Consider the following 24,878-nt stretch of genomic DNA (forward strand, 5'->3'; position numbering starts at 1 on the left):
TAAGTCTGGTTAAATCCCTGAGCCACATTTAGTAATATCTGTAGATGCTCTTGGACATAGTCAACAGAAGGAGGACATTACACCTTCGACACTGTTCTAAGTCACGTTTTTTCTCTTAATCCAGCAAAGGCCCTCTTCTGCATGAACCCATTAGAAAACTGGAATATACATACTCATCCTTGTCCACCTTTTCTCGAAGCTTCTTTAGTTGTTTATTTTGGTTGAACTTCAAGTTTTGAACTATGTTCTCAAAGTATTCATTTTCTTTGTAGCGCAACTATATTAATATACAAGATTTGGAGAAGATATTAAAACCAGTATCTTTAAAATTTTTGCAAAATAACACAGAAGATATTTTCTTAAGTTCTACCACTTAATAAAGTTAACAGAGAGCATTAAAATTTAACCAGAGAATTTACTTCCGATTAGCCTAGTTCTGTATTACAGGTCACTGCTGCTCTGGCTGAATCACTACTTCAGTCTACTCTTTTGTAGTTAATCAAATAAAACCAAGTGTCAGACAGGCTTTATTATATTGATATTAATCCTTGCATGACAGATGAGATAACAGCGAATTCTTATTTAGTACATACCATGTGCCAGGCACTCTTCTAAGCACTTTATCTATCACATTCTTTTAATCTTCATAATAATCTTAGAAAGATGAGCTGTTATCACCATTTTAAAGTTGAGTAAACTGAGGCACAGACAGTTAAGTCTCTTGCCCAAGTTAATAAGTGATGGAGCTGAGATTTGAACCCTAGGAATTTGAGTTTATGTTCTTAGCTAGTCAGTGAGTGGTTTAGCTGATATGTGAACCCAAGCAGTTTAGCTGCGAGTCTATGTGCTTAGCCAGTAGACTCCTGCCCCAAGGGCCCCGGGACTCACATGCTACAGCCAGCTCACTAAAAATAATAACAAATAAATAAATAAATAAAGCTTTTCTGCAAATGGAAAAATGAAGAAAGGATACTGTGCCTTGCAAACTCCTGTGTTAGGCAGCAATCAACAGATTAGAAGTCGCTGTCGTCTCTGCATCTAGGCAAGGATCACCTTGTCACCAGGGTTTCAAGTAGTTGTGGTGACCATAAGGTCAGCAACAGGACCCTCAGCTGAGTCTGAAATCAATACTGTAGTGACTTCAATCAACTGTTTTCTTTTCATTGTTACATTACTAAAGGGAATAAAATAGTTCCCCATTTTCAAATAATAGATATTTTTTTTAAATAGAGAAGGAATGACTTGGTTTATCCAGTAGAGGAATTATTAGAAAGTGGAAGGAAACCTGGAGGCGTGTGAAAGATGAGATAAGGAGACTGAGCACTGCCTTAAATTGAAATGTCTATGGCTCTTTAAAACACGCCAGATTTTTCCTACTACTCTTAAAATGGAATATATGGAAACCAAAATAACAAAAATCAAATACAGACCAGGCTAATGAAACAAAAGGCTAAAACTAAAAGAAACAGAGTTCTGGATTCAGTGTAAAGGTTTTACGTAGTAAGACCTCTGGGCGTAGGCTATGTCACGTAATTTCTGGCCGCCACTCCAGCCAGCCCCAGGTGCCATCAGTGCAGAGTCTTCACAGAGACTTACCTTGCGGTATTCATTGTTCAGTTTGCTGTCATTTGAAAGGATGTCATCAGGATAGCCGATTCTTTCTTTAATTGCTAAGGCCTATGAGAATTATAATACTGAATGTGAGGATGATTATGAACTCTCAAGTGCAGACACTGTAATCTGCCCTTGACTGGCAATTGAATAACGTGATCCAGACGATTTACTAAAAGAGTATCTGACAACACTTAAGCAGAGATCTTTGCAGTGGCTTCTTCCTAGGTTTCCAAATAAACAAAAAATAGTTCCAAAATTTACCTTCTCATACCCCATTCTCATAGGCTGCAGCTTGCCCAAGAAAACCAAAATGCAAACTGACAAGTCAGTGTTCCACATGTATTATACTTTTATGAACTTCTTCTCAGAAAGGCTTTTTTCTTCAATTGTACAGGAGGGGTAATATTTAGAACTTCCATTCTGGCAGCTTATAATTATCTTTCCACTTCACTGATTTGGCTGAGAAAGCAGATGTGGGCTTACAGGTTTAGTGCTAATATTCCTCCTGAATATTGGTTCCTGGAGTTTTTATATTCTCCATTGGTCTCCAAAGCCAGTGTACAGATCTTCCCAGTTAAATGAATGACGTTAGTTAAATGAGTAAAAAACAGGGTTTTCCTTGCTATATCAACCCACATTTACCACTTGCTTACTACCACTTCTATTTTTATTATTTTAAAATTGTTTATTTTTATTGTTTCATTATCATCACTTATTTAACTACTTGCTATTTCTATTTCCATTTTTTAATTTCTCTCATTTTTCACAAAGATATTTGACTTTTGATTTTATCACATCACATTGCTCTCAAATAATTTAACTAATTTAAATTTTTCTTGGGTTTTAAGCCTGCATCTCTGAGTTATTTGGTTTGCCATCAAATGCATGTGGTTTTGTTATAAATCTGTTTCATAAGCCAGGATTTCCCCAGTAGGGCAGACAAATGTGTCACTAAGTCAATTAGGCCAAGCCCCATTTTCTTTCTACATTGGCCCCTTCTCGATGGTACTTTACTTTCTAAAAGACATTTCCCCTCCTCCAAAGTATTAGGAATACAAACTCCACAGAAATAAGAGGTACTACAGAGGATATATTGTCAAATATTTGGGGTAAGTCCTGTGACAAAAACATTAAGCAGGCTTCTTCACTGAAGGACTTCTTAGACTCTAAAATTAGGTAATTGTAAGTGTCCAAGAGGATAACTTATTTATTCATTCAATTTGTGTTCAAGGGTCTACAACAAGCCAGGTACTTTGAAAGGGGCTAAGGATGCATGCTAGGCAAACATTTCTGCCCCTGGAGAGTAACTATAAAGGTCAATGGTAGGCAATAAATTGGGTATTAACTCTCAAGTGTGAGGTATGGTGCCATAAAATCACACCCTGGAGGCACGTAACCTAGTCTAGGGTGGGATCAGGGAAGCCTTCTTGTGGGAAGTATTTCCTAAACTCTTTCGACTATGGGACTCTCACAGAGCAACTTGCAGGCCTAGTGTTTGGTGATACTACCTTGGGAAATGATGATCTAGAACAGTTTAATTGGCTACATCAAACAGAACCATGTCATGATAGTTAGAACATGAAAAGAGCAAATCCAATCTGAACTTCTGAGGACCCAGTCAAAGTGGTGGAAAGATGGCTATACTATAGTGCCTAAATTCTAGACCTGACCCACCCAGGTCTCTGTGGTAGCTGAAAAAGATACGCCTTGTATGTGATTTAATCCTGAAAGAGAACTAGACTACAGCCTGAGTCTCTTATTATAATAGATTTAGGGACTCTTTCTGTGTAAGTTCAAAGAATGGTCTGTTTTTCCTGCTTCCCTAACTACAGAGGAATAATCAGGTTACAGGCAAATACTGCACATAAAGCATACAGTTTTCATTGGACATGTTTCTTCGAATTTTATGTAGTTATCAAGAAAATGACCATAGTAAATCTAAACCTGAGAGTTCCTTAGACATCTCACCTTTATTCTAATGCAAGATATTAAAAGTCCCAATAAAAGATGCACAATGGGATAAACAGGAATGGTTATTTAAAACTCCTTCCACATCCCTCTAACTGTAGGTCACCTTATAGCACTCAAATAATGCACCTCTTTACATTTGTTTGAGTAGAAGTTTAGTATTTTTCTCCCTAGATCATATAAAAAAACTAAATTGGGTATGTTTAAAAAATTGTAGCTGGAAATGTGCATTAAAAATTGAGGGGATATTTTTAGACATTGGTAGAGGTCTTTTAAATATGTTTTTTAAAAGGAGGAAAAATACGAACAACTGATAGATAGTATCTTTTAATGTTCTCTTGTTCACACAAGATTTTCCTCTTGTTTTCTGAAGACTTCTTAAAAGAATAAAGGAAAATTGGAGATATTTCTAAGTTTTGAGTTGAACATGGAGAGTAGGAGCTAGTTACAAAGAAATAATAAGTGATGAAACTCACTGAAAAAAACATCTTCATCCATGAAAACTATTCCTGAAAATATTACCTCTTAAAGGAGCTTGTTTTTATTTTATGCAATCTTTGATTACTATATTTTTTCCCAAAATTTCTTAACAGTTAAACTTTTCTTATAAAGAGATTTTCCCTTGAGAGTTAGCCCTGCCTTGCTTTTTACCTTTTCTTCAGCTTTCTTTTTTGTTTCAGCATCCATCCAAGTAAGGTCATCTAAAGTCTGAATAAAAACTTTCCGGATCTGTGCAATCAAATCCTCAACCTCAAACCAAAAGAACAGAAGACAAATTTAGGCCACTAATTTTTTGTAACACAAATTTAAAACAATAGAGCTATAAGCTCTCTTTATGTGATTCAATGATATGTAAATAAATGTAAATTTATAGACAAACTGTGGATCTAAACAAATGGATATATATGGATAGTTATATTTTTAAAGCAACACTGCTCCTATCAAAACTAATGATTAAATTGTTCTTAATGTATACATTAATAAAAATCATCTTTAGAATGTAGTAGTTTCCATTATCATGAAAAAAGAACTAACATAAAATATTAGCTGTCATTAGTGGTAGTAGTTAAGCATGAAATAGCATTTAAATAGATTCTTTCACCATGACTTAAAGTTCCCCGTCTTCATTTCAGTAACAATTAAAAAAAAAAAAAAAAAGTACATGTCTTATATTTCAAATAAACCCTGGCTTATTTTCTAGTTTTTAAGAAAATACTAATTCTTGGTCAGTTTTACAAATAGAAGAGTTTATAAATGACCATCATTAGAAGAGGTGACTAGGGATTGTGAATACACTGTTTCTGGAAAATGGACAGTTGGTTTGGGGTTAAACAATATTAGGATCAGAAACATAACCAGGCCCTTGGGGAAGGGAGGATGAGATTTACTGGGAAACACTCGCAAACTGTGATTCAGAAGTTCCCTGCCAATTAATAAAATTTTAGCCAAATTATGGACTACTACTGCAATTGCTCATCAGTGAACAAATTCTGATAGAGTACTGTGTGAAAACATTACCACATGTTTACTCTCTCCAGAAAATGCTGCTTCCACATAAAGCCTTCCCACAGCATTCTCCATGTTCCCATTGACGTAATTTGCACAACGTCTCCAAGTTGCTGTTTCTGATGTTGTGCCATAAAGAGCCTGTAGGAGAGAAAAAGGAAACGGCATTTGACCAGGAGTAGAAGGCTGGAGGGTGGTCAGAGCACAGACGTCACAGGACTCTAGTCCTTATGTCTCCTAAGTTCTTGAAACATTCATTGCTTCTCCTCACAAGGCACCATGTCCATGCATAGGATAAAATGTAATCCAATTGAATTACTCCTCACATATGATCTGGAAATAAGGTATACTTTCAGTAGCATGTCCTAGTAGAACTTTTGGCTATTACAAGTTAATATCCTTCTAGATGGCTTTAGAAAAAGATGATAACCCCATCCCCCTCAAAAAACAAAATAACACTGCCACCACTGCGTAAACATAAGTATGAAGTAATGTTCAATAAATGTAACGTGGGAGAGATCTGGTATCAAGAAAACACATTCCTGTTTTTTAATTTTTTTGCTGAACTTCCAGCACTTAGAAGAACTGCATGTGTACAAATTGAAGTACCAGTAAAGGGATTGACTTATATAAGGGAAATTTAGCAAAAGACCATTTTTACATTCTTTAATCTAAAAAATACGTCTATGTTTTCTTTTAAAGGATAAAAACTAAAAATTTCAAACAATCAGAGCGATATTTCCTTTTCATGACACCAACCAATACCCTTGGGAGAATTTCTCCTTCCTCAATCCCCCTTGCCCTGTCGCCTCACAACAGGGCTAAAATGGCGACTGTTTAAATAATGTAGCTACAGCCTAACAAAAGGCCTTAAAGTTATCTCCAGGTACGTATATTCTCAGTGGATTATCCACATCAATGTAGTCCATCTGTCTGCATGTCTAGTGTGCTATGAGCAGCTGAAAATCAAATTAATTGAGATAGACATCCCTGAAATTACTTTTAACACAAGCAAAAAGCAAGCCAGTATTCTTTCATGAACTGCTCAAATAACCAAATGCACCTTCTTCCAGGGCAATTCAATCATGGCACCAGAGTAGACAATCCTAGGACAGCAGAGCCCACGAAAACTGGCTTTCCTGGGCAGCATAGCTTAAACATGGTCAAAATGACCAACACTTGGCATTTTGTCTCTTGACAAAGTTTACCACAGTCTAGCAATGTACATGGCAAGCCTTCATAACCATGTGTCTCTTTATGCTTTAAGTCTTAAGAAAAGAGATTTTTTCTTCACCTTGCGGAAGGCATTTCTGGACTCCTTGTAGGTTCGGCTGAGGCTGCTTACAAGATCCATTATGAATCGCCAGGACATTAAATTTTGAAGATCTCTGTATAAAAAAACCCACCACCCAGCAACAAAAAAGATGAGGCTGCAAAGCTTCTAAAGAGTGATATTAAATGTAAACTTTGAGGACATGGTCACTATGACATACCTACCTGGCAGAATATTTGGTAAGAATGGGCTTAAGTTTGATTAAATATTCTGGAGCATAAACAACCACATCTTCCTCATTTGAAATATTAATATTCACAGTTGACATGATTTCATTTGTGAAATTTGACCAGCTGAATGGCTGGAAAAAAAAGCAGGCACAAAACATTCAGCAATAATGGATTTCTCTCCTTGGTTCCAAGACTCAATCATGGTTAAAGGGTCAGACATGGTTACAGTGTCAGTTGCATCACTATATAATTATCACAGTGGTCAGTTTGATATTTATTTGGGGTTTTTCTTCAATTGCTTCAATTAGTTTTTGAATAAAAATTAGTTCTGCAGCATGATTATTTAAACAGCAGAATTGAACCAACCATTTAAGAGCAAAAGCAAAGCCTCTAAGTGTAGAGAACACAGAGCTAGAAATTAGGCTCAATGTCATATTCTTGGTCTAACGAACATTAAAAAAACAAAAAAAGAAATTCAGCTGTAAACAAAGTTTCCTAGGTTTACGTAAAAATTTAAATGAATATAAAGTGTTTATTTTTTTAAAAGTGGATATTAATAAACAATCCATTTGAACACACTAATACCTCTCAGTGGAGATCGTGCTGTAAATGAAAGCACACTATTGTCCCAGCAGAGGTATGGCACAACATAAGATGGTCCAACAAAGACAAACAAAGTACATTTTAAGCTATCAATAGTGGGTCTATCCGTGTGCAGTTTTTACAGTTCAGGAGCTGGGTCTGGAGCTGCCAAAAGATGGAATCCTATCTATTATTCTTTAAATGGGAATTGTAGTTATTCAACCAACAATGGATATAAGAAAAAACAGAAATGAAGGTTATGGAAATCTTGCTGAAATGCCACATTTCAGTGTTTGAGAATGTTTATTTGCCAGTATCTTGGGCTCCATGATTATATAAATATATAATGTATGTATGTGTGTGTGTGTGTGTGTGTGTGTATATATATATACGTGTATATATATATATATATATATGTATATATATATAAATACACTGCTTATTAAGTATGAGGTGCTATGTAATTTCTTGATTTCCTTTGGTGGTTTGGATCATTCTTTCCAAACATATTTATTAAACATGTATTATATTAAAAGTTCTATGTAAGAAATTCCTAATTCAATGAGTTATGCCTTTAAAAAGTCCTCGTTTACTGCAATTCCAAAGGGAATTCCATCACTGAATGTGGTGGTTTGTAGATTTACTATGAATGTTGCTTCATTTCCCAATCATGGGCTAGTATACAAGAATATATGCATAGCTTTAAAAGAGATTATTAGATACTAGCTAAGGAATTACAACTAAGCAAAAAAATGTCAATTGATGTTTATAAATGGAACCTACAGACATTTTCTGTTTCTTTTGTTCTATTTTTCGATTATTGCTCTGAACACTCCCGTTGATGGCTTTGATGAGAACACAGCAAGTTCTATGAGTAAATTATCCTTTTTTGGAGTTAAAAAGAAATCTGGTACTTCTATTATTTAACTGTCCACCAGTAGCTATATAATGGTCTTCCAGAAGGATTTCCAGTTTTGATGTTTCCAAACCCTTTTTTTCTGACAGTTTCTAATATAATTGCACAGCTGCCTGGAAAGGACTTTTATCTTTGAAATTCACCCTGACTAAATATAAATATAATGATTTCAAATAGTTTTTTTTCAGATCTTTTCATGAAGTCAAATGGTTGGTGTCATCTAAATTCATTTTGATGTTCAATTTATTTCAATAAATAAGAAATCATTGAAGTTTAACAAACTGCATTTCAACCTTTTAATTTTGGAAATGGCACAATAAGAGAGTACATAAAACTACTTACCTCCCCATTGATCATTAATGAAAAATTACGTTGGATCTGGGCTAATGTCATTTTGTTATAAAGATGCATTGGATCATTTCGATCTTCAGATCTAGTTGTAGCCTATGGATTTAATTTTCGACTGTTATTTTAGACTAAGAACTCTTCAGGAAAATATAGCTATACATAAGGTAAAAAGAAACATAGGATAGGTACAACATAATTATATATAAAGTCTTTTCTGTATTTGTTTGGGAATTTATTTTGTCATATCAAGAGGAAGAGACAAATAGAAGAGATATTAAATATATTCGGTTAACAATTACCAAGATTTGGCTGCAGTGTCGAGTATAAATTTCTTCAAAAATCTTTTTGCATTTTGATAACTGTCAAACGCCACACGCAATACTTGCAGGCCTCTTTCCCTCTGTGGCTAATGGTCAGCTCATTGTGTCTGTGACTGTTTCACATTGTAGTGACTTTCTGAAATAGTTATCTCCAATTTATCTCTCTAATACTCTGTCTCCCACCACCGCCTTTCAGGGTCCCAGTTAAAATTCAGACAGGAAAAAAAAAAAAGCACAATGATTTCTACAAGAATTTAAAGCAAGTAAGACAGAGAAAATTCCTAGTACATAGCACAGTTAGGTGGCAAGTTATCTGAAGAGAGTGCTAGCAACTACTTTTGTGACTGTCCTCTCATGTTGCCTCACAAGTTTGGTGCTATCAACAGGATCCAGTATTATTATGAATGTGGTTTTTTTTTTGTTTGTTTTTCTGAATCAAAAAAGAAAATTTCAATAACCACTCCTCAACTAGTGGTTGAAAGGAGTAAAAGCAATTTTAAGTGAGAAGGGACAAAAATAAAAGTGGGAGCTATTTCTCAAGTGACAATGGCTCCAATTTCTCTTTTAGGTCTTGTTTACATATTTATTTAAAAATTATGCATGTAACATCTGCATGGAATAACATGCTGGACACCGTTAGAGATACATAGGTAATTCAGAGATGACTAAGACCCCACCACAATCTCAGAGTCCAAGAGAGGAGAGAAAATACATACAAAGAACCCTGAGGTAAGATACAACTACCACAGAGCTGAGACTGATCAAAGGAGAACACAGGCTGGGAAGGTACAGTGATAAAAACCCAGGGCAATAAACTGCTCTCCTCTAATAATTCTGTTTCCAACACAGAACCACATGTAACCCATCAAACTGTCATTCATCCAGCTGCAGCTCCAAGCAAAATGTGGTTCTGATTGGAGATTTTTGGTTTCACGTAGCCCCAGGAAAGCTAAAATTATTCCTCAAAGCTCTTCAGTCTTCAAGATTCTGATGGCAGTGGCACGCAGATGGGGATTTAGGATTGCAGGTTGTTGTTTGTAATGTCAGAGAGCTCTGTGGATCCTAGACTGAAACTGACCACAAGTTCAATCAATAACCCAGATGCTGATTAGACAAAGTTCATTCTTGAGACCACAGTCCCCATCAGAGGAACATCAGACAAGAATGTGCCAACTCAGACTCTAAGGGTTCACTTGGAACTAGAGAAAACTCAGAAAAACATCCCTGGGCTTTGCTGATAAACTCCTCGTGTTGAAGCTCCCCTGAGCTAATTAAGCAGCCTGACAGTCTGAACTCAGTGGCATCACGCTAGTGTGGTCATGTTCAGGGGCTAATACTTCTTAGCAAAGGGACAGAGACAGTTTCTGTGGTCACCTTCAACTTTGGAATAAAATAAAGTAACATCGTACATATCAAACTAAAACAGCTTTGCTGAATAGTTAGCAATCAAGCGTGTCCTGCCTCTTAAGGGCATCTTAACAACAGTTTGACTATAAATAGTTATGATCTTGATGTAATCCACTTATAATAGGTCATTATATTTTATATTTTAATATTTGTCAAATTTATTATGTCTCCTGGATGTCTAGAACATGGTTTACTATAAAATTCCACAGTTTCAAAGGTCCTCTTGAAGTCAATGATCCATTACTGAGCTATGCATTTTTATCATTTGGCTAAGGGTTGTACATTTTACCCTTAAACTATGATAGAGAGGAGAAAGCCATAAAAAGTGGTTGCCATTATACAGTGTATCAGAGAAAATGTGTTTTACATTGGCAATTTCTTTTTCCAATTCCATAACTTTATTCATTTCCAAGGAAAGCTTATTTTCATCCACGGGCAGTCCTTTTTCCTTGCGAATCAATTTGGCCACAGAAATCATAAAATCCACATATGCTGTACAAGCCTGCAAGAAATAAATAACAGTACATTGCTGGAGAACTTTCTAAATATTCATCACAATGCTTTCACTTGAAATTTATTTTCAATTCAATATTAATTTTTAGTAACAGATAAAGCACAATAAAATAGAAATGCAGTCCTGAATCCCAAAAGAAATGACCTGCACAGTTTCTTAGAAAGTCAATGTGTCTTTAAATTAGAGCAGAACAATAAAGTTTTTAACTATTCAGTTGTGGAAATTTTCTGATTTTCAACTTTTAATCAATTAAATTGCTTTAATAAGAATGCAGTTGCAAAACACTTGGTAAGCAATAAACTAGAATTTTTTTCTTAAATAATAATCAATTCCTTTACCAAATTTCCTTTTATCAGGTTTTCTCTGCTCATATATATATGTGTGTGTGTATATATATACATATATATATATATATATATATGTATATTTTTTTACCTATTCATGAAAAAGATGGCCATGAACTCATATCATATTATTAGGATATCTTCTATTTGTCTCCTCTGGCCAAGCAGTATTTTTTTTTTTAATGAGACTGTGTTCTCATGAGCTCCCCCAACACAAATCTGTGGGTTTTAGTTAATTCCATAGTTGGCTCCCATTACTCTGAAATTTCTAAGATACCACAGATTTGAATATCAGTTTTCTTCTAAGAACTCAAATTCTTTTCATTTTATCTTCACATACATTTTAACTTTGTGAAGGTAAACTATAAGCTATTTATATTACCAGTGTTTTACAGAATATATAAAAGCCTTATTCAAGTTCAGAGTGGTGTCAAACCCAGGAAACTGAATACCGCTTTCATAAATCTCAATCCACTGCTACTTAGCCATTATCCATCAGCAGTTAAAATAAATTATTATAATCCCACCACATTAAAATTTACTCAAGACTCAAGTTCCAGCACCACGTTGATGACAAGCAGAAGACAGTGATCACACCACACAAGTCTGGGACCCACGGGTGCTTCTATCCTTCTGAGACTCATGTGTGGGGTAATCAGGAAGGAAAGCTGTGGAGTGCTTAACACTTCCAAGGTTTCCAGGGGGTTTTACAACCTACTAATTGGTTATCAGTGAAAGGGGCACACTTCTTGTCACTGTGAGCACAAAGGCACATCTAAATTCACAGACTCATTAAAAGGATCAAACTTACAGGGAAATGAAAATATTTTATCAAGCAAGAACCTAAGCAAAATGTACAAAGTCATTATCAGTTTGAAAGTTGAGAGATCTTTAACTAAGGTCTGGATACTGGCATTCCATGACCTTTATTAAATGCTAAGTAAACACTTCCCTGGGGAGAGGGCTCTCTCTATCAAGGATACCCCGTGACTCTGAGGCTGTCTAGTTAGCATCTCTGTCTACTCGGTAGAACTGTTTTTCAGCTGTGCGTCTGTATTATGAATCTAATCACTAAGGTAACAAGGATAAATGATGTTACTATGTATATTCTTGCCAACACCATTCTTTTCCTAGTAAAAGGTAATCAGAACTCTTGTTTCACTTTGAAGAAGACAAATATGTCTGAGTTCATACCTCATGGGACCAACTATTCCAAAATATAAGCATGCAGTGTTTTGAATGAATTGTATTTCAAATCATATAAATTCATCTACATTCACCAGGGAATTAACTACTGACTATGAAGGAAATGGTCATTTGAATTTTCCAGTATCAATCTACTGAGATTTTTTTTTTACGCTATGGGATGCTTTTTTTGTTAATGAGGTGAGAAAACAATTACAAGAATGTCCTCCTGTATTTCGTTGACTTGCAAACTGGTTTTACTCCAGTATCTTTATCTTTACAGATATATTTAAAGACTATCGAACTTGGCAAGCACGAGAACTTTGGACGATGCTTCTAGTCTGCTGAGCTGGTAAAGTTTCCTAGAAAATTGGAAGCACATGATACCACTAGCTTCCAGGATGCTTGAGTATTTAATACAGCTGCATGGAATACATTCCTCCCTCTAATGAGCTCCATTACCTGGCAACTTTTACAAAGTGACTGATTAAAACATGTGTCTTAGTATCTTGATTATCTTTCCTGGCTTCCAAATTTATCTAGTAGCTGTCAGAACCCAGGCTTACTGCTACTGTTAAATTCTTTCTACAAGATACGATTCTACCTTAAGGTATTCATTTTCTTCCTTGAGATACTAGATGTGTAAAATGCCAAATAAAGTAATTGGTATAATTTGGGGAGAAACTAACCAACATACATTTTAACATTTAAATAGTACATTGGCCAGGATATCTTAAATCCAAGTTCATTTTTTCTTTTCTGTCACTAAGAGAGTAACTAGTTAGTAGGACAAGGACCCGAGTCAGTTACCATTTTTGACAGTCATAAGGCAGCCTAGTGGAAGCTTTGATACAGTGAATTCTTTATGGTGGGGAACCCCTAAATATCTAGGTAGTCCTCCCTTTAAAGTGAAAACAGCTCTCCAGTCGGATTAGCTGATACTTGTGTACCTTAGCATGCTAACAACTACGCACCAGGGTTTCACTCCCAAAGATTCCGTTCCGGGACACCGAGCTCTTAACAATTTTATGCCTTTCCCTTTCCAAGACATAACGTGGGGCATGAAGTGACTGAGAGGTCACAGAACTGTCCTATTCCTAGCCACTGGCTGGGGAAGTGGGGAGAGGATATTTAATGCTACACAGAAAGCTTCCTGGGGGAACACACAGGGGACACCAAGCAGGAGAAGTATGTTTCCTCTCAAAAGGCTTGGAAGTTTTCCCCACTTGAAGCAGTATGTCAGGATCATGCAGCTGCCAGAACACAGACTAGCTCCCCAAAGACGGACATCGACATAGAATCACGCAGTCATTCCTGGGGACCAGAAATGAGAAACGGCCCCCAATCCTAGCAGGGCTCTGCAGCAGGAGAAACAGGACACAAGAGGGCCCACTGTGGGCTGGCACAGAGACTACTGGGTGCTTTCATCAGGTTATTAATGAGAGAGCCTTCAGATTCATAGGAGAACTTACTGCGTAACTTCTAAGGTTTGCTGTAAATGTTTGGGAAGTTGCACTTAGTTCATTTTACAAACTGGGTTCATCTGATCTAAAAAATTTCTCTTGTCATACCCACTAAATCCAAGTTCAAAAGCTCCTTTATATTTGTTAAATACAGATACTTGGACTGGGTGCAACCTCCTGACTATTAGTCACCTGGTGCCCAGAAAAGACAAAATGAGGTCAGCAGTTTCTCTTGCAGGATCTGCTTTATGAAGTCAACCGAAATCAGAGTGATCTTTGTAGAAACCAGTTCCATACACCAGAAATGGATACAACATTGTAAACTGACTATACTTCAACTAAAAACAAAATTTAAAAAAAAAATCCAATTACATCTAAATTATCCATTGACCCCTATCCCCATTCGTTTACCATGTATCATATCACCCTGTTTTATTTCTCTCATAACACTATCTCCATTCATCTTATTTCCTTAGATTATTTTCTTGTTTCTTTATTGTCTATCTCCTCACATTGGAACTTGAGTTCCATGCGAATAAGGACTGTTTCTGCCTTGTTTCCCTGGAATCCCTTCTGCCTAGAAAAGCATCAGCCACATAGTAGAAGCTCAATAAAAATAAAGTTAACTTTTAAACATATTGAGTAAGTTTCCCTCACTTCCTATGTCATCAGGCTTCTATTCTCAGTCCAAGTCCAGAGCAGTTCTCTCAGCTTGTATTTTGGGGAAGTGGGCAAACAAAATCCTCTCTGAGTTCACCCTCATGTTCAATACTTGTTCATCTAAAGGACTGGAAACCTCAGCTTGTGCTTTTTTCTGAGTAGGTGCAGCTTAGAGACTCTTCCTGGATGGTGTTTTCTCTTATTCAGTACACAGGTCCTGGCTCATCTCTTTCTGGCTTCCAACCATCCTGTGCACATTCCAAGTCGTCTATCCTCATCCCTAAAAAGTTTCCACTTTTTTTTTTCTTTTATGAACTTCAAGTTTTTCTAAGAGCTCTAAATTTCTTACTGACTCTGGCCTCCTCCTCCCCTGCCACGCCCCACTAGCTAATCAGAAAAGCCAGTTCCCTGGACACAGCGATTTGTCAAGAGAAGAGCAGGTGGCTCAGGCAGGAACCATCAGAGCCATTTCATCAGAAATTGATAGGCAATAGGAGAGATGGAACTTCTTTTCTCTGGATTATAAGGCTGCCAGTGGTCATCTTTGATGCCACAAGGGAGATAGCCTGCTAGAGAAGGGCTCGGACACAGAGAAGGGAGAACCTTGAGAACGGGAAAAGAGGTAAGATGATCCAATTGACCCTTGCAGCCCACCAAGCCCGACTCATCCCTGGAACTTTACATTTAGGTGAAACAAAGAAACAGAAAACATTTTTTACAGAATTTAAGTTAGTCAGAATAGGTTTCTATTGCTTACAATGAATGTTCCTGACACATGGATCTTCTAATCCATGACTTAAGCAAATCATTTCACTTATTTGAGTCTCTGTTTTCTTATTTATAAATAAATAAAATGAGGGGTTGAACTAAATTCTCTAATGTCCCATTTAGCTCTTAAAGTCTGTGCATAAGTAACTGTAATGTTGAGAAAACATACGATTCTGTCATGTGAAAAAAATATATACATCTTTGAGTTTCTACTGCCTTAAGGCATGTTCCCTCTTTGAGAGGAAAAGTACCAAAAACAAAAAGGAACTGAAGTATTTAAGTTTAGAACAATAGCCAGAGGAATACAATATGCATTTCTCAAAATATAACATTCAAATCTGCCAGAATAAAAGCACATGATAAGTTTGAAAAGCAGAAAGTTTTTTTTAACAAGAGAAAAATAGGTTTTGTCTTTAATGAAGGTGAGATACAATTCTGGGGAAAAAATGCATTACCTATTTGCATCACTTAGTGGTATAATGACACAAGGCATTTTACATTTTGAATGCCAAATATCACAACATAAAAATTCCCTTCCTGCGGTGTCAAAAGCCCCAGAACACTTCTGTGAAGTGGAGTGGGCTTTCCTTTACTTGTAGGTGCTGTTTGCTTTGTTCATAGGAAGTCTGGTTGTAGAATTACAGAAGATGATTCCCTGGATGAGTTGTATATCCCGGAAGGAGGGATCAAAAAAGACCTGGGGAGATGGGCTTGGGTAATGATTTGATCAAGAGATCTATAATTAGGGTCCTTTTGATCAAAAAGGGACACCTCCTCATCCCCAGACCCTGAGGCATATCTGCAAACCAGATGCCACACCATAGTCTGAAAATCATTGGCTAGAGTGACAGGCAAAGAAGCCAGGCTTCTCTAGTTAAAGACTGAGCACCTTTCTTGGTTAATAAGAAAAAAAAGTTGGTGATCTCATGTCAATCCTCAAAACTTCTTTTGGTTATTTTCAATAAAATAAAGTGGGATGAAAAAATATGGAACCTACTGAATGTGTAAATATATCTCAAGCAAACTGAGTATATTGGAGAAATAATTGGAGATTGAAAAGAAGAAAAAGGATACGTGGTCTATGAGATGTTTGTAAGACGCTTAGGAAATGCATTCCATTAGCATTGATGCCCTAGACCTCATACTTCTCTAAGAGTCAAGGTGAGGATCTAAGAGACTGGCTTCTTCTGTCTTCCTTTTCTTTCCTCTTTTCCCTGACATCTTCCCCCTCAACTGTTCATCCACAGTTTCAGCAACATTTATTTGCTAATTACTAAGGGCCAGAAACCAAGCTGGGTACTGGAACGAAAGCAAAGGATAAGTGAGACATGACACTGCTCCTGCTACGCTTACAGTTCTCTAGAAAAGTAAAACACATTAAATAAAAAAGTATTCAGAAACCCGTGTGCCGTGGGAATATATAGGTATCTTCATCCAGTCAAAAATTCCAGGGAAGGCCTTCATGAAGAAGTAAAGTTTAAACTTAGATTTAAAGGATGAGGAGAAATGGAGGAAGGCTGAGCAGACGGCATGTGTTTATGGAATGTTTCGGGCAAAGGGAGCCGCATATATTAAAGTATATAAAGTGAAAAAAATCAGTGAAAACCACTGTTACTCTGATACTATGATAGATTTCTTCCAGCTTTATAGCTTCTCCACTAGATGTTACTGTGATACCCTATCTTTTTCACAATTTTTTCTTTCATGAAGCAATAAAACTCTGAGAAAAAAATATTTGAAGGGACTGACTACTTTCAGAGATAGCAGGGTACTAGAAAAACAAGAATTAACTTTTATTTGATAGCTGGCTGTGGATGCAGGGGAGCTAAGTGAGAGATTACAGGTGGCAGCGACTGGGGGACGTAGCAAATAACATGGGGAATTAAGAAGAAAGTTGAAAACTTTTTCTATGGCAAGGCACTCTTCCCCTCCCTCCAACACCCCAAAAGAATGGATTTTAAGATGAGGAGGGTACAGAAATATTCTAGAATTTACCCATTTCTAGGAGATGACAAATTTTATCTCATATGCCAAATCCCTTCAACGGGAAAGAGGCTGCTTGTGTCCTGGAGCACAGACTTGAGATGTATTCTGGGCTCAGGGAGGAAGCAGCCACAGTCACGGAAGCGGGGCAAGGCAGTGAGCATGCTGTGTGTTTGCTACTCTAATGCAGATGGTTGGAGGACACCTGATTCCAGCTGATAATAACTTCCTGGCTGAAAGTGCCACTGCCACTGAGTCTTCCAAATTATTTGCTCATTTAAAGAACTTGACTAGTATGAGTACTACTCTTGGAAGTTGGAACGAGGTAATAGAAGGAGCAAGAGACAGGGACAAAAGTTCTACCTCTGGTTCTACTACTGTTTGGCTGAGCATTCTAGGGCAAACCACTGGGCCTCAGATTTTGCACTCAAACTCTATAAACACAACATTAGTAATTCTAGATTTGATCATCACTTCATTGTTTGACTGCAAATATGGCATTTCCCAGACCAGCGGATACAATCTGTGAAAAAGATTGCTAAATGTCTTTGGGATCTTTTGCTAGCTCTCCTTCTTTTTATTCATAGAAACTTGTCCCCATCGATGGAATTTTAATAAGGCACATACATGGTCAACCAGCTTAAGACTACATTTCTCAGAATCTTTAATATTTACTTGTGGACACATGACAATGTTCTAACCACTGGAATGTATACAACTTCTGCATCACTTACATAAAAAGAAATTATTTGTCTATCACTTTCCTTCTCTTCTTTTTCCTGTGGCCCAAGATGTGAACAGCGCACTGGTGAACCAATTTTGACCAAGTAGACTACAAATAAAACACTAGAAAAGGATGACGTCAGAGCAACAGGTTAAAGCAAGTGTGGTCCCGGCCATTCCCAAGGCACAGAACTTCCTACCTCACCTGGACTAGAACAGGAGACAGTAATAAACTTTCCTCTTGTTTGAGCTACAGGATTTTGGGGTCTCTTTGTCACCACGAATTAGTAGGACTCAATTAATTTGCATACTCAAGTGCCTAGAGGGACCAGGAAGTCAGTATAAATCAATGAATCATCTAGATGAGGACCGCCCAAGTCTGGAGAACAAAGGCCCTGTCCGAAGGGGCAAACTCAAAACAGCTTTGTCCAATTACCACACAGGAATGCAGGCCTAGGCTTTCCAATTCTACTAATTTATCAAGAGATCTGGATCCTCAAGTAAAATCTTCCATTTTTAAAAAATCTTGGTAACCAATCGAAAATTAAAAAAAAAAAAAAAAAACCCAAAACTGCAGGTTAAACAAAATGCCTCTATATCAAACTCAAGCCTATGATGGACAGCTCTAGATTAAGAACTTTTCTTGATTACACAATAGCGTTGAATATGAAATGCAGAAATACATCATCATCTTAACAACAGGATCCTTTCCAAAAGAAAAAAATTGAAAAAAAGAAATTTTACCACTTGAAATATGTACACTGACTGCCAGTTATATTTTGATATCAGGAACGTTAAAATTCAAAAAGTACACCTTTTTAGGATTGGACAAATTTTTTATATTTTTAGGACATAGTTCTAAATTTGAAAATAATCCCAGTTAATGACAATGAAAATGTAGTATAATGAGCCAAAATTCTTCAATCACTCTCGATTCTGCGATAGGAAGCAACCGGACAGCTTGTAAAGCCAATAGCTGCAACCCACACAATTCCTAGACTGTGATTAACTAGAATATCCCACACCCATTTGACTGTCTGTGCTATTAATTATGGACTTTTATAATATTTCCTTTCCCTCATTTTGATGTTGCATAGTCACTCAAAAAAATACTTTACAGTGAATTTATTCCATGTTATTTGAACTTAACAATTAGGCAAAATAAATGCTCAGCATAAACATACAGAGCTAATGATTCTAATTAAGAAGTAATTTCAGCCACAGCAGCACACGGTGACTCATTAGAATCATCAAAGTAAACTTAACTTACTTCCGAGCTACAAACAATGAGGAAAACATTTATGGAACCAACACCTTCCCCAAACATCTAATCATATGCCACACTGCTAAGTTTATCTCCTGTGCTTCCTTTACATCAAGAAGCAAGAGCACATCAACAGCAGCCTGTGGGAGGCGAGGCTGTGGGACAATCAGAAGCCGTTCTGTGGGGTCTGATTAATGTCAGATTCAGAAGGTGGCTGCAAAAGTTTGTCTGAACCTGATGCCCCTACCTGGGTAGTCCTCTGAAAGTCAAATCAGAAGGCTCTGGACAGCTGCTGCAGAGTAAGATGTATCTCACACTGGACCATTCCCTGGTCTTCACTGACACCAACCTAGACCGTGATTCATCTGTTCATTTTTTAAATGATCCAGTTTATAGGGAAAATAAAACATTTAAAATCGACTTTTCAAAACAAGTCACATGACTTAAATATTAAGAATCAAGACACAACCAAGACATTTCAAGTTTCTTTGTTTCTTAAAAAAACCTTCATTCATCCTATTGAGAATATTCAAGGAAAGCTCACTATTATGTGTGATTTTCAGTATCTGTCCTGAGTGAAGAACATAGAGGGTTAAATTTAAATTTGACCTTAGTGGGGAAGGTTCAGCTCAGTGGTAGAGTTTGTGCTTCGCATGCATGACGTCCTGGGTTCAATCCCCAGTACCTTCATTGAAAAATTAATAAATAAATAAATATATAAATAAATTTGACCTTAGTCTTTTTCATTCTTTATGAATTTACACCAGATGATTCAGTAGTTTTGTTATTTTGTTGGCTTTTTGTTTTTACCTCTTTGTATATTCCAGTGCACTCATAGTAGTCTCTGGAAGGCAAGCCAAGTCGAGGTTGGTCAATCTATAAAAAAATATACAAAGAAGAAAATAAACTGTTCGGTTGATATAGAACATTTGGACAAATTACAAGCACGCCTATCTGTGTGAGCAAGATATTAGTGTTCTTGCTGTTTATAAAAGTAAAACGCAGACACTGAGTGAATACATAATTAGGAAATGGTTTCCACACTACTTCTAATTGCTAAACTGATAGGTAGTTAGATAGTCTAGAAGATGATGCTGCAGATACTTGAGAAAAACCAAAGAAATCTTGAACAAAAAATATACTGGAAAGCATTTTTAATGCAGAACAGAAGGTACAGGTGAACACATACACATTAGAATCTAGGACTGGGGTGTTTTATGTTTTTACAGGACACTGTGGCTTCCTAAGATTCTAATATGCTCCCCTGCGGGACATTCTCTTCTGCCCCCCCCCCCCTTAATTGGGATGGAACAAAATACAAGGTGGAAAACCTCAATGGTGACTCTAGAAATTTTAAGGTAGTGGAAATCTTGCCAGAGACTTTTTTGCGATCCTCTACCCAAGGGAGGTAGAGGAGACTTCTGCTCAGGACGGGCCTCAGTAGACCTAGCTGCCAGCTGAGTGTGTGAGAGAGGAAACTCATTTCTACTCTAGCATGTCCGGCCCCCATTTGATACCCAGTGAAAGCTGTCAAAATACTCGCAGCTTTGTCAGGTTCCCTCCTATGCACTGCATGGTAAGGCAGGTCAGATAAACTGAAGCATTTATGGGTGAGACTGAGGATCCTACTAGCAGCTGTGAAGAGCCAGGCCAATACAAGAGAAACAGAACCCAGAGGGCTGGTAAGGGAAAAGCCAGAAGGCATCCCCACAGAAAGGGCCCTGCTCCTTCTCCAACCTCCGGACCCTCCTTAGAAAACCCCTCATGATGATCTTGCAGGATGCTGGTGTTTGAGAGCCAAAGAGGAGAATTTAGGAAGGGAGAAAAGGGATCCACCATAGGTAAGAGATGGGTTCAATCCCTTTCGTGATTTTAATAAAAATGACCATAAAAAGTTATCCAACAGTGATATAAATATGCTTCTGTAACCTGCAACTTTTAGTCAGTTTCCTTTACAGGAAACTAAATAAAAGCTCTATAAATTTTTCAGCCCAATCCAAACATAATCATTAAGTATTAATATCATCTTGGGTGATGCTTTTAGTAAACCTAAGTGAATGCCTTACACATTAAAAAAAAAAAAATCCAAAAAGCCATTTTAAAAGAATGGTGTTTTGTTTACCTTAACTGAGAAAAAAGTACAGACGTTCTTTAGCAAGAAACTAAACTGTGTTCAAAATTCCTTTTCTATGATCTTTTGGAATCAAGTGGGAATTTCCCACCTGCATAACTTACGTAAATCAGACCATGTTCCTTTCATGAATGTACAGAGAAATCAGGTGCTTTTACTAAATAGGAGGGGGTGTGAATTTATTTACTTATTTATTTATTTACTTATTTAATAATAAATCTTATTTATTTTATAAAGGGAGAGGTATTAAAACAAAGGTAGCAGAAAGGAGAGAAGAATGTCCAAAACACAGCATTAAGAAAACACTTTCAAAATTGGGAATCTAGGCATTTGTCCTTGAATTTATTACCTCCTTGCTCATGCAATTCAAATGAGAATATGCATCATTTCTAAATACCAATAACAACTGTGTGTAGAAGTTTTATTACAGTTTACAGATAACTTTGGCTGTTGGCCACACCAACTTACATGAATTATATGGTTCATAGAGTTTTTATCATCAGTGCCAATAAAAAAATTAATAATGACTTTTTTCCCATATTTAGAATTCAGCTGTGCAATAGCTTTCTCAGCTGTCCAAGAAGAACCTAAAGCAATGAGAGGTGAAGTGTATCATTAGACACTTTGGTGCATTAATATGGTACTATAATATAACGACAAATTTTATCTGGAAATTTTTTTTTTAAAACAAGGAAAATAGTCTTACCGTATGTTTGCTCCCAGTTTTCTGTTGCCACTGGCCAATCATATATATCAGGTAACAGTCTGAGTAGAGGTTCTCCGCCTCTGCTATCAATAGCAGCTTTTGAAAATAATGAATATAAATGTATTATGAAGTCTATGCATATTTTGGAATACCCCTAATAAAATAAAATGAAGAGCACTTACATTCATTTATACAAGATCTATACAACATTTTTGCTTTCTGCACTGCTACTATATCTTCAGCTTTGGGTTCCTGAAGGACATCTGAAATAGGGTATTGAGTAAATCCATCAATATAATTGCTCATTTGCAGCTGTAATTAACATTTTCAATGCAGGTTTGGTTAAAAACCTGCTTTTTTGTATGTCTGTTCACACTTCTCTCATTCCAAAACCCTATAGGAAAAACCAAGCTCCTCACCAGATCATTATTCCTAGTGCAGAACTGGGAGTCAGTTTCATTAGCCAACTTAGATGAAAGTCTTTTTGACTAGATTATCTCTTTTTGTGAACAGTGATGTGTGCTGTGCTGCCACAGAGAAGTTACTTTTTTTGAAATTGAGATTAAAAGGAAAACAAATACTATAGAGGAATTTAATATGACAGTCTTCTTGATGGTTGGAAAATAATTATCTTTGTGCAATAGTACCGTTCATGCTCCAGATGAACTGAATGAACTGTTCTATTTGTTTGGTTATTAGAAAATAGCAAAAAAAAATTTCTTTTACAAAGTAACTTCTAGAAGATGAGAACAAAGAATGGAGGATAGCAAAGGACTAGACGCAACTTTCTCAGCTTCCCAGGCAGAGCGTCTCAGCTGGGTTAGAACAGCTAAACATACTCTGGGAGGCAAATCTTAGGAACGTCTTGCAGCAACTTGAACACAAGGCCAGAATAGAAAGAACATGCAAGCGGCATTCATGGATAATCATTTAACTTCTCCTTCTGTACAATGGCGTAAAGATGCCACCTCTGAGGATAACAGAGCTTTATCGCGTATACTTGAAATGAAAGCAGGAATGCTAAGAGATGCCAGCGTATCCCTTTCAGTGTCCACCGCCCTCAGAGAGACCCAGTGGTGGTCCACAGAACTTGGGGGGATTATCAACTTGAATCTTTTGCGACACTCCCTGTAATGGCCTAGAGTTGTATCTCAAAAAATTGCTATATTAAGAGAAATCTCTGATGCATAGACACAAATCCCACTAACCTTTCAAAACGACTTCCAGTTCATCTCTTAAGATGTCAAAGTTACTATAACGGGAGCTGGTCTCAGGAATGACGTTGCGCTTCAACCAGCCTCCGCAGGCGTATTTGAAAAAGTCTGTACAAGGCTCAACAGCCGCATCCATGTTCTGGATAAGTCGAGCAGCTGAAAGACCAGAGAAAGCACAAGATAAAATGAAGGATATACGCAGTTTGGAAGGGGATAAAAAGAGACATGTTGCTTCTTCTTTATGATCAAGTCAAGTAGACTGATGCTCCTTTTTTTTCACCTGTATAACCTGTCAACTCAGGTGGAATGGCAAATACTACCTGTGGATAGTTCTCCCTCCTTTACTGTAGTTGGTTGGTTTTATTCTTGAGAGGTCTGGGTCCTCCTATCTACATTTCATCCCCTCCTTTAAATAACTGAGGTTCTTGCTAGTTCCTATCTCAGATGAGAAAAAACAATACAGGTCTGCTTTAGCCTTCCCGGGCCGGGCGTTAACACAAGGTTACTCTTCACTCTGGTAACTTGAGCTGCTGACTCCACTCTTCAAGGTGCTGTGAACTTTGAATGTCTGAGACTCCAAGGGATGTGGGATTGTTAATGGATTTATCACTGTAGTAAAGACCTGAAGCTAGAGTTATTACTTCTTGGACTTTGCTTACAAAATTTTTGCAATTCAAATGTGATATCCGATTTGCACTTGTTTACGGAGAGTCTGTCATTATAAAATTGTCTATAAGCTTCTTGGTTCTTCTCATGTCCACCATTTTATCTTTGAGAACTATGATGAAAATTGTGAAATAAAATTCGTATTTTATGGCAAGACAAGAAAAATTTAAACATAAAAAATTCTTCTCCACCCTTTGGCCTCCTTTCCTTGCACTGTGCATTGTGTGTCTGCATTATGCATTGACCAAGCCGCCCCCACTGGCAGGAATACCTGCTCAACCATGAAGAGCAACATTCTCCAAGCATCAGCACGGCAACTCCTTAAAAGATAACATTCCTTCTTGATCTTGTAAGGGGTCACGTGACCCACCAGGATGACGCTTAGATCTGGATTATATAAACTGTCAATAATACATAATTTAATGTACAGCCCTCTGTCTCAAAAAACTTATACAACTGTGCCTTGATTTCTAACTGGCGGGACAGTTCTCACAGCTTTCTGAGATGCTCTTCCTGGGTTATAATCCTCAAATTTGGCTCAAATAAAACTTTCCATTTCTTTTTTAGATTGTTTAATTTTTTTGGCAGCAAAATGCAAATCAATCAACACTGAGTATTTACAATGTGCAAAAACACTGTGCTAGGTGCTACAATTGACAGAAAGATGTATAAAATAGGAATTATTACCGCTGAAGACAGTATCACAAGTAGGAGGTCCAACGCCCACAATTTCTACACCTGAAATAGTGAGAAAACCCTTCCACTGTCCTCCCCAAATTCTACCTCATACAAGTTGAACTGTTTTGCAAGGAAAACAAAAGAGCAATTGAGAATTCATCTGCATCAAGAGAGTGTAAAGTTCTCAAATTAGCTTTTGAAAATACTTCACTTTCTGAATAAATAAATCAATTAAACACTTCAAACAATTGCTGAGCTGTGTGGATTTTTCCAACCTGGAATGGGGAATCTGTCTTCCAGTTGAGCCTCAAGCCCCTGCTTCTAACACCTCTGGACACATTTGCTCGGCTGCCATCTTTCAGGCTCCATCTCTTTGAGACTAAATTCTCTGGGTTTCCTCCAGGCAGTCCTCTCT

The 24,878-nt window shown here is 37.0% G+C and overlaps 1 protein-coding gene across 3 annotated transcripts in view; it reads right to left on the bottom strand.

Annotated features, from left to right (window-relative positions):
- Window positions 1-24,878, bottom strand: part of MME (membrane metalloendopeptidase) — a 90,284-nt gene that overhangs the window by 34,581 nt on the left and 30,825 nt on the right. For all 3 annotated transcript variants that reach the window (XM_074369211.1, XM_074369218.1, XM_010952017.3), the window contains exons 4-16: window positions 23,114-23,275; window positions 22,088-22,168; window positions 21,906-22,001; window positions 21,668-21,786; window positions 19,879-19,944; window positions 10,532-10,666; window positions 8,432-8,533; window positions 6,586-6,722; window positions 6,383-6,476; window positions 5,101-5,229; window positions 4,234-4,332; window positions 1,597-1,677; window positions 174-277 (exon numbers count right to left, since the gene is read on the bottom strand). In XM_074369211.1, coding sequence (XP_074225312.1) covers window positions 174-277; window positions 1,597-1,677; window positions 4,234-4,332; window positions 5,101-5,229; window positions 6,383-6,476; window positions 6,586-6,722; window positions 8,432-8,533; window positions 10,532-10,666; window positions 19,879-19,944; window positions 21,668-21,786; window positions 21,906-22,001; window positions 22,088-22,168; window positions 23,114-23,275 — 1,405 coding nt within the window. The remainder of the gene's footprint in view (window positions 1-173; window positions 278-1,596; window positions 1,678-4,233; window positions 4,333-5,100; window positions 5,230-6,382; window positions 6,477-6,585; window positions 6,723-8,431; window positions 8,534-10,531; window positions 10,667-19,878; window positions 19,945-21,667; window positions 21,787-21,905; window positions 22,002-22,087; window positions 22,169-23,113; window positions 23,276-24,878) is intronic.

The sequence above is a fragment of the Camelus bactrianus genome, chromosome 1, assembly GCF_048773025.1.
Source record: "Camelus bactrianus isolate YW-2024 breed Bactrian camel chromosome 1, ASM4877302v1, whole genome shotgun sequence".
In the NCBI taxonomy this organism is placed as follows: Eukaryota; Metazoa; Chordata; class Mammalia; order Artiodactyla; family Camelidae; genus Camelus; species Camelus bactrianus.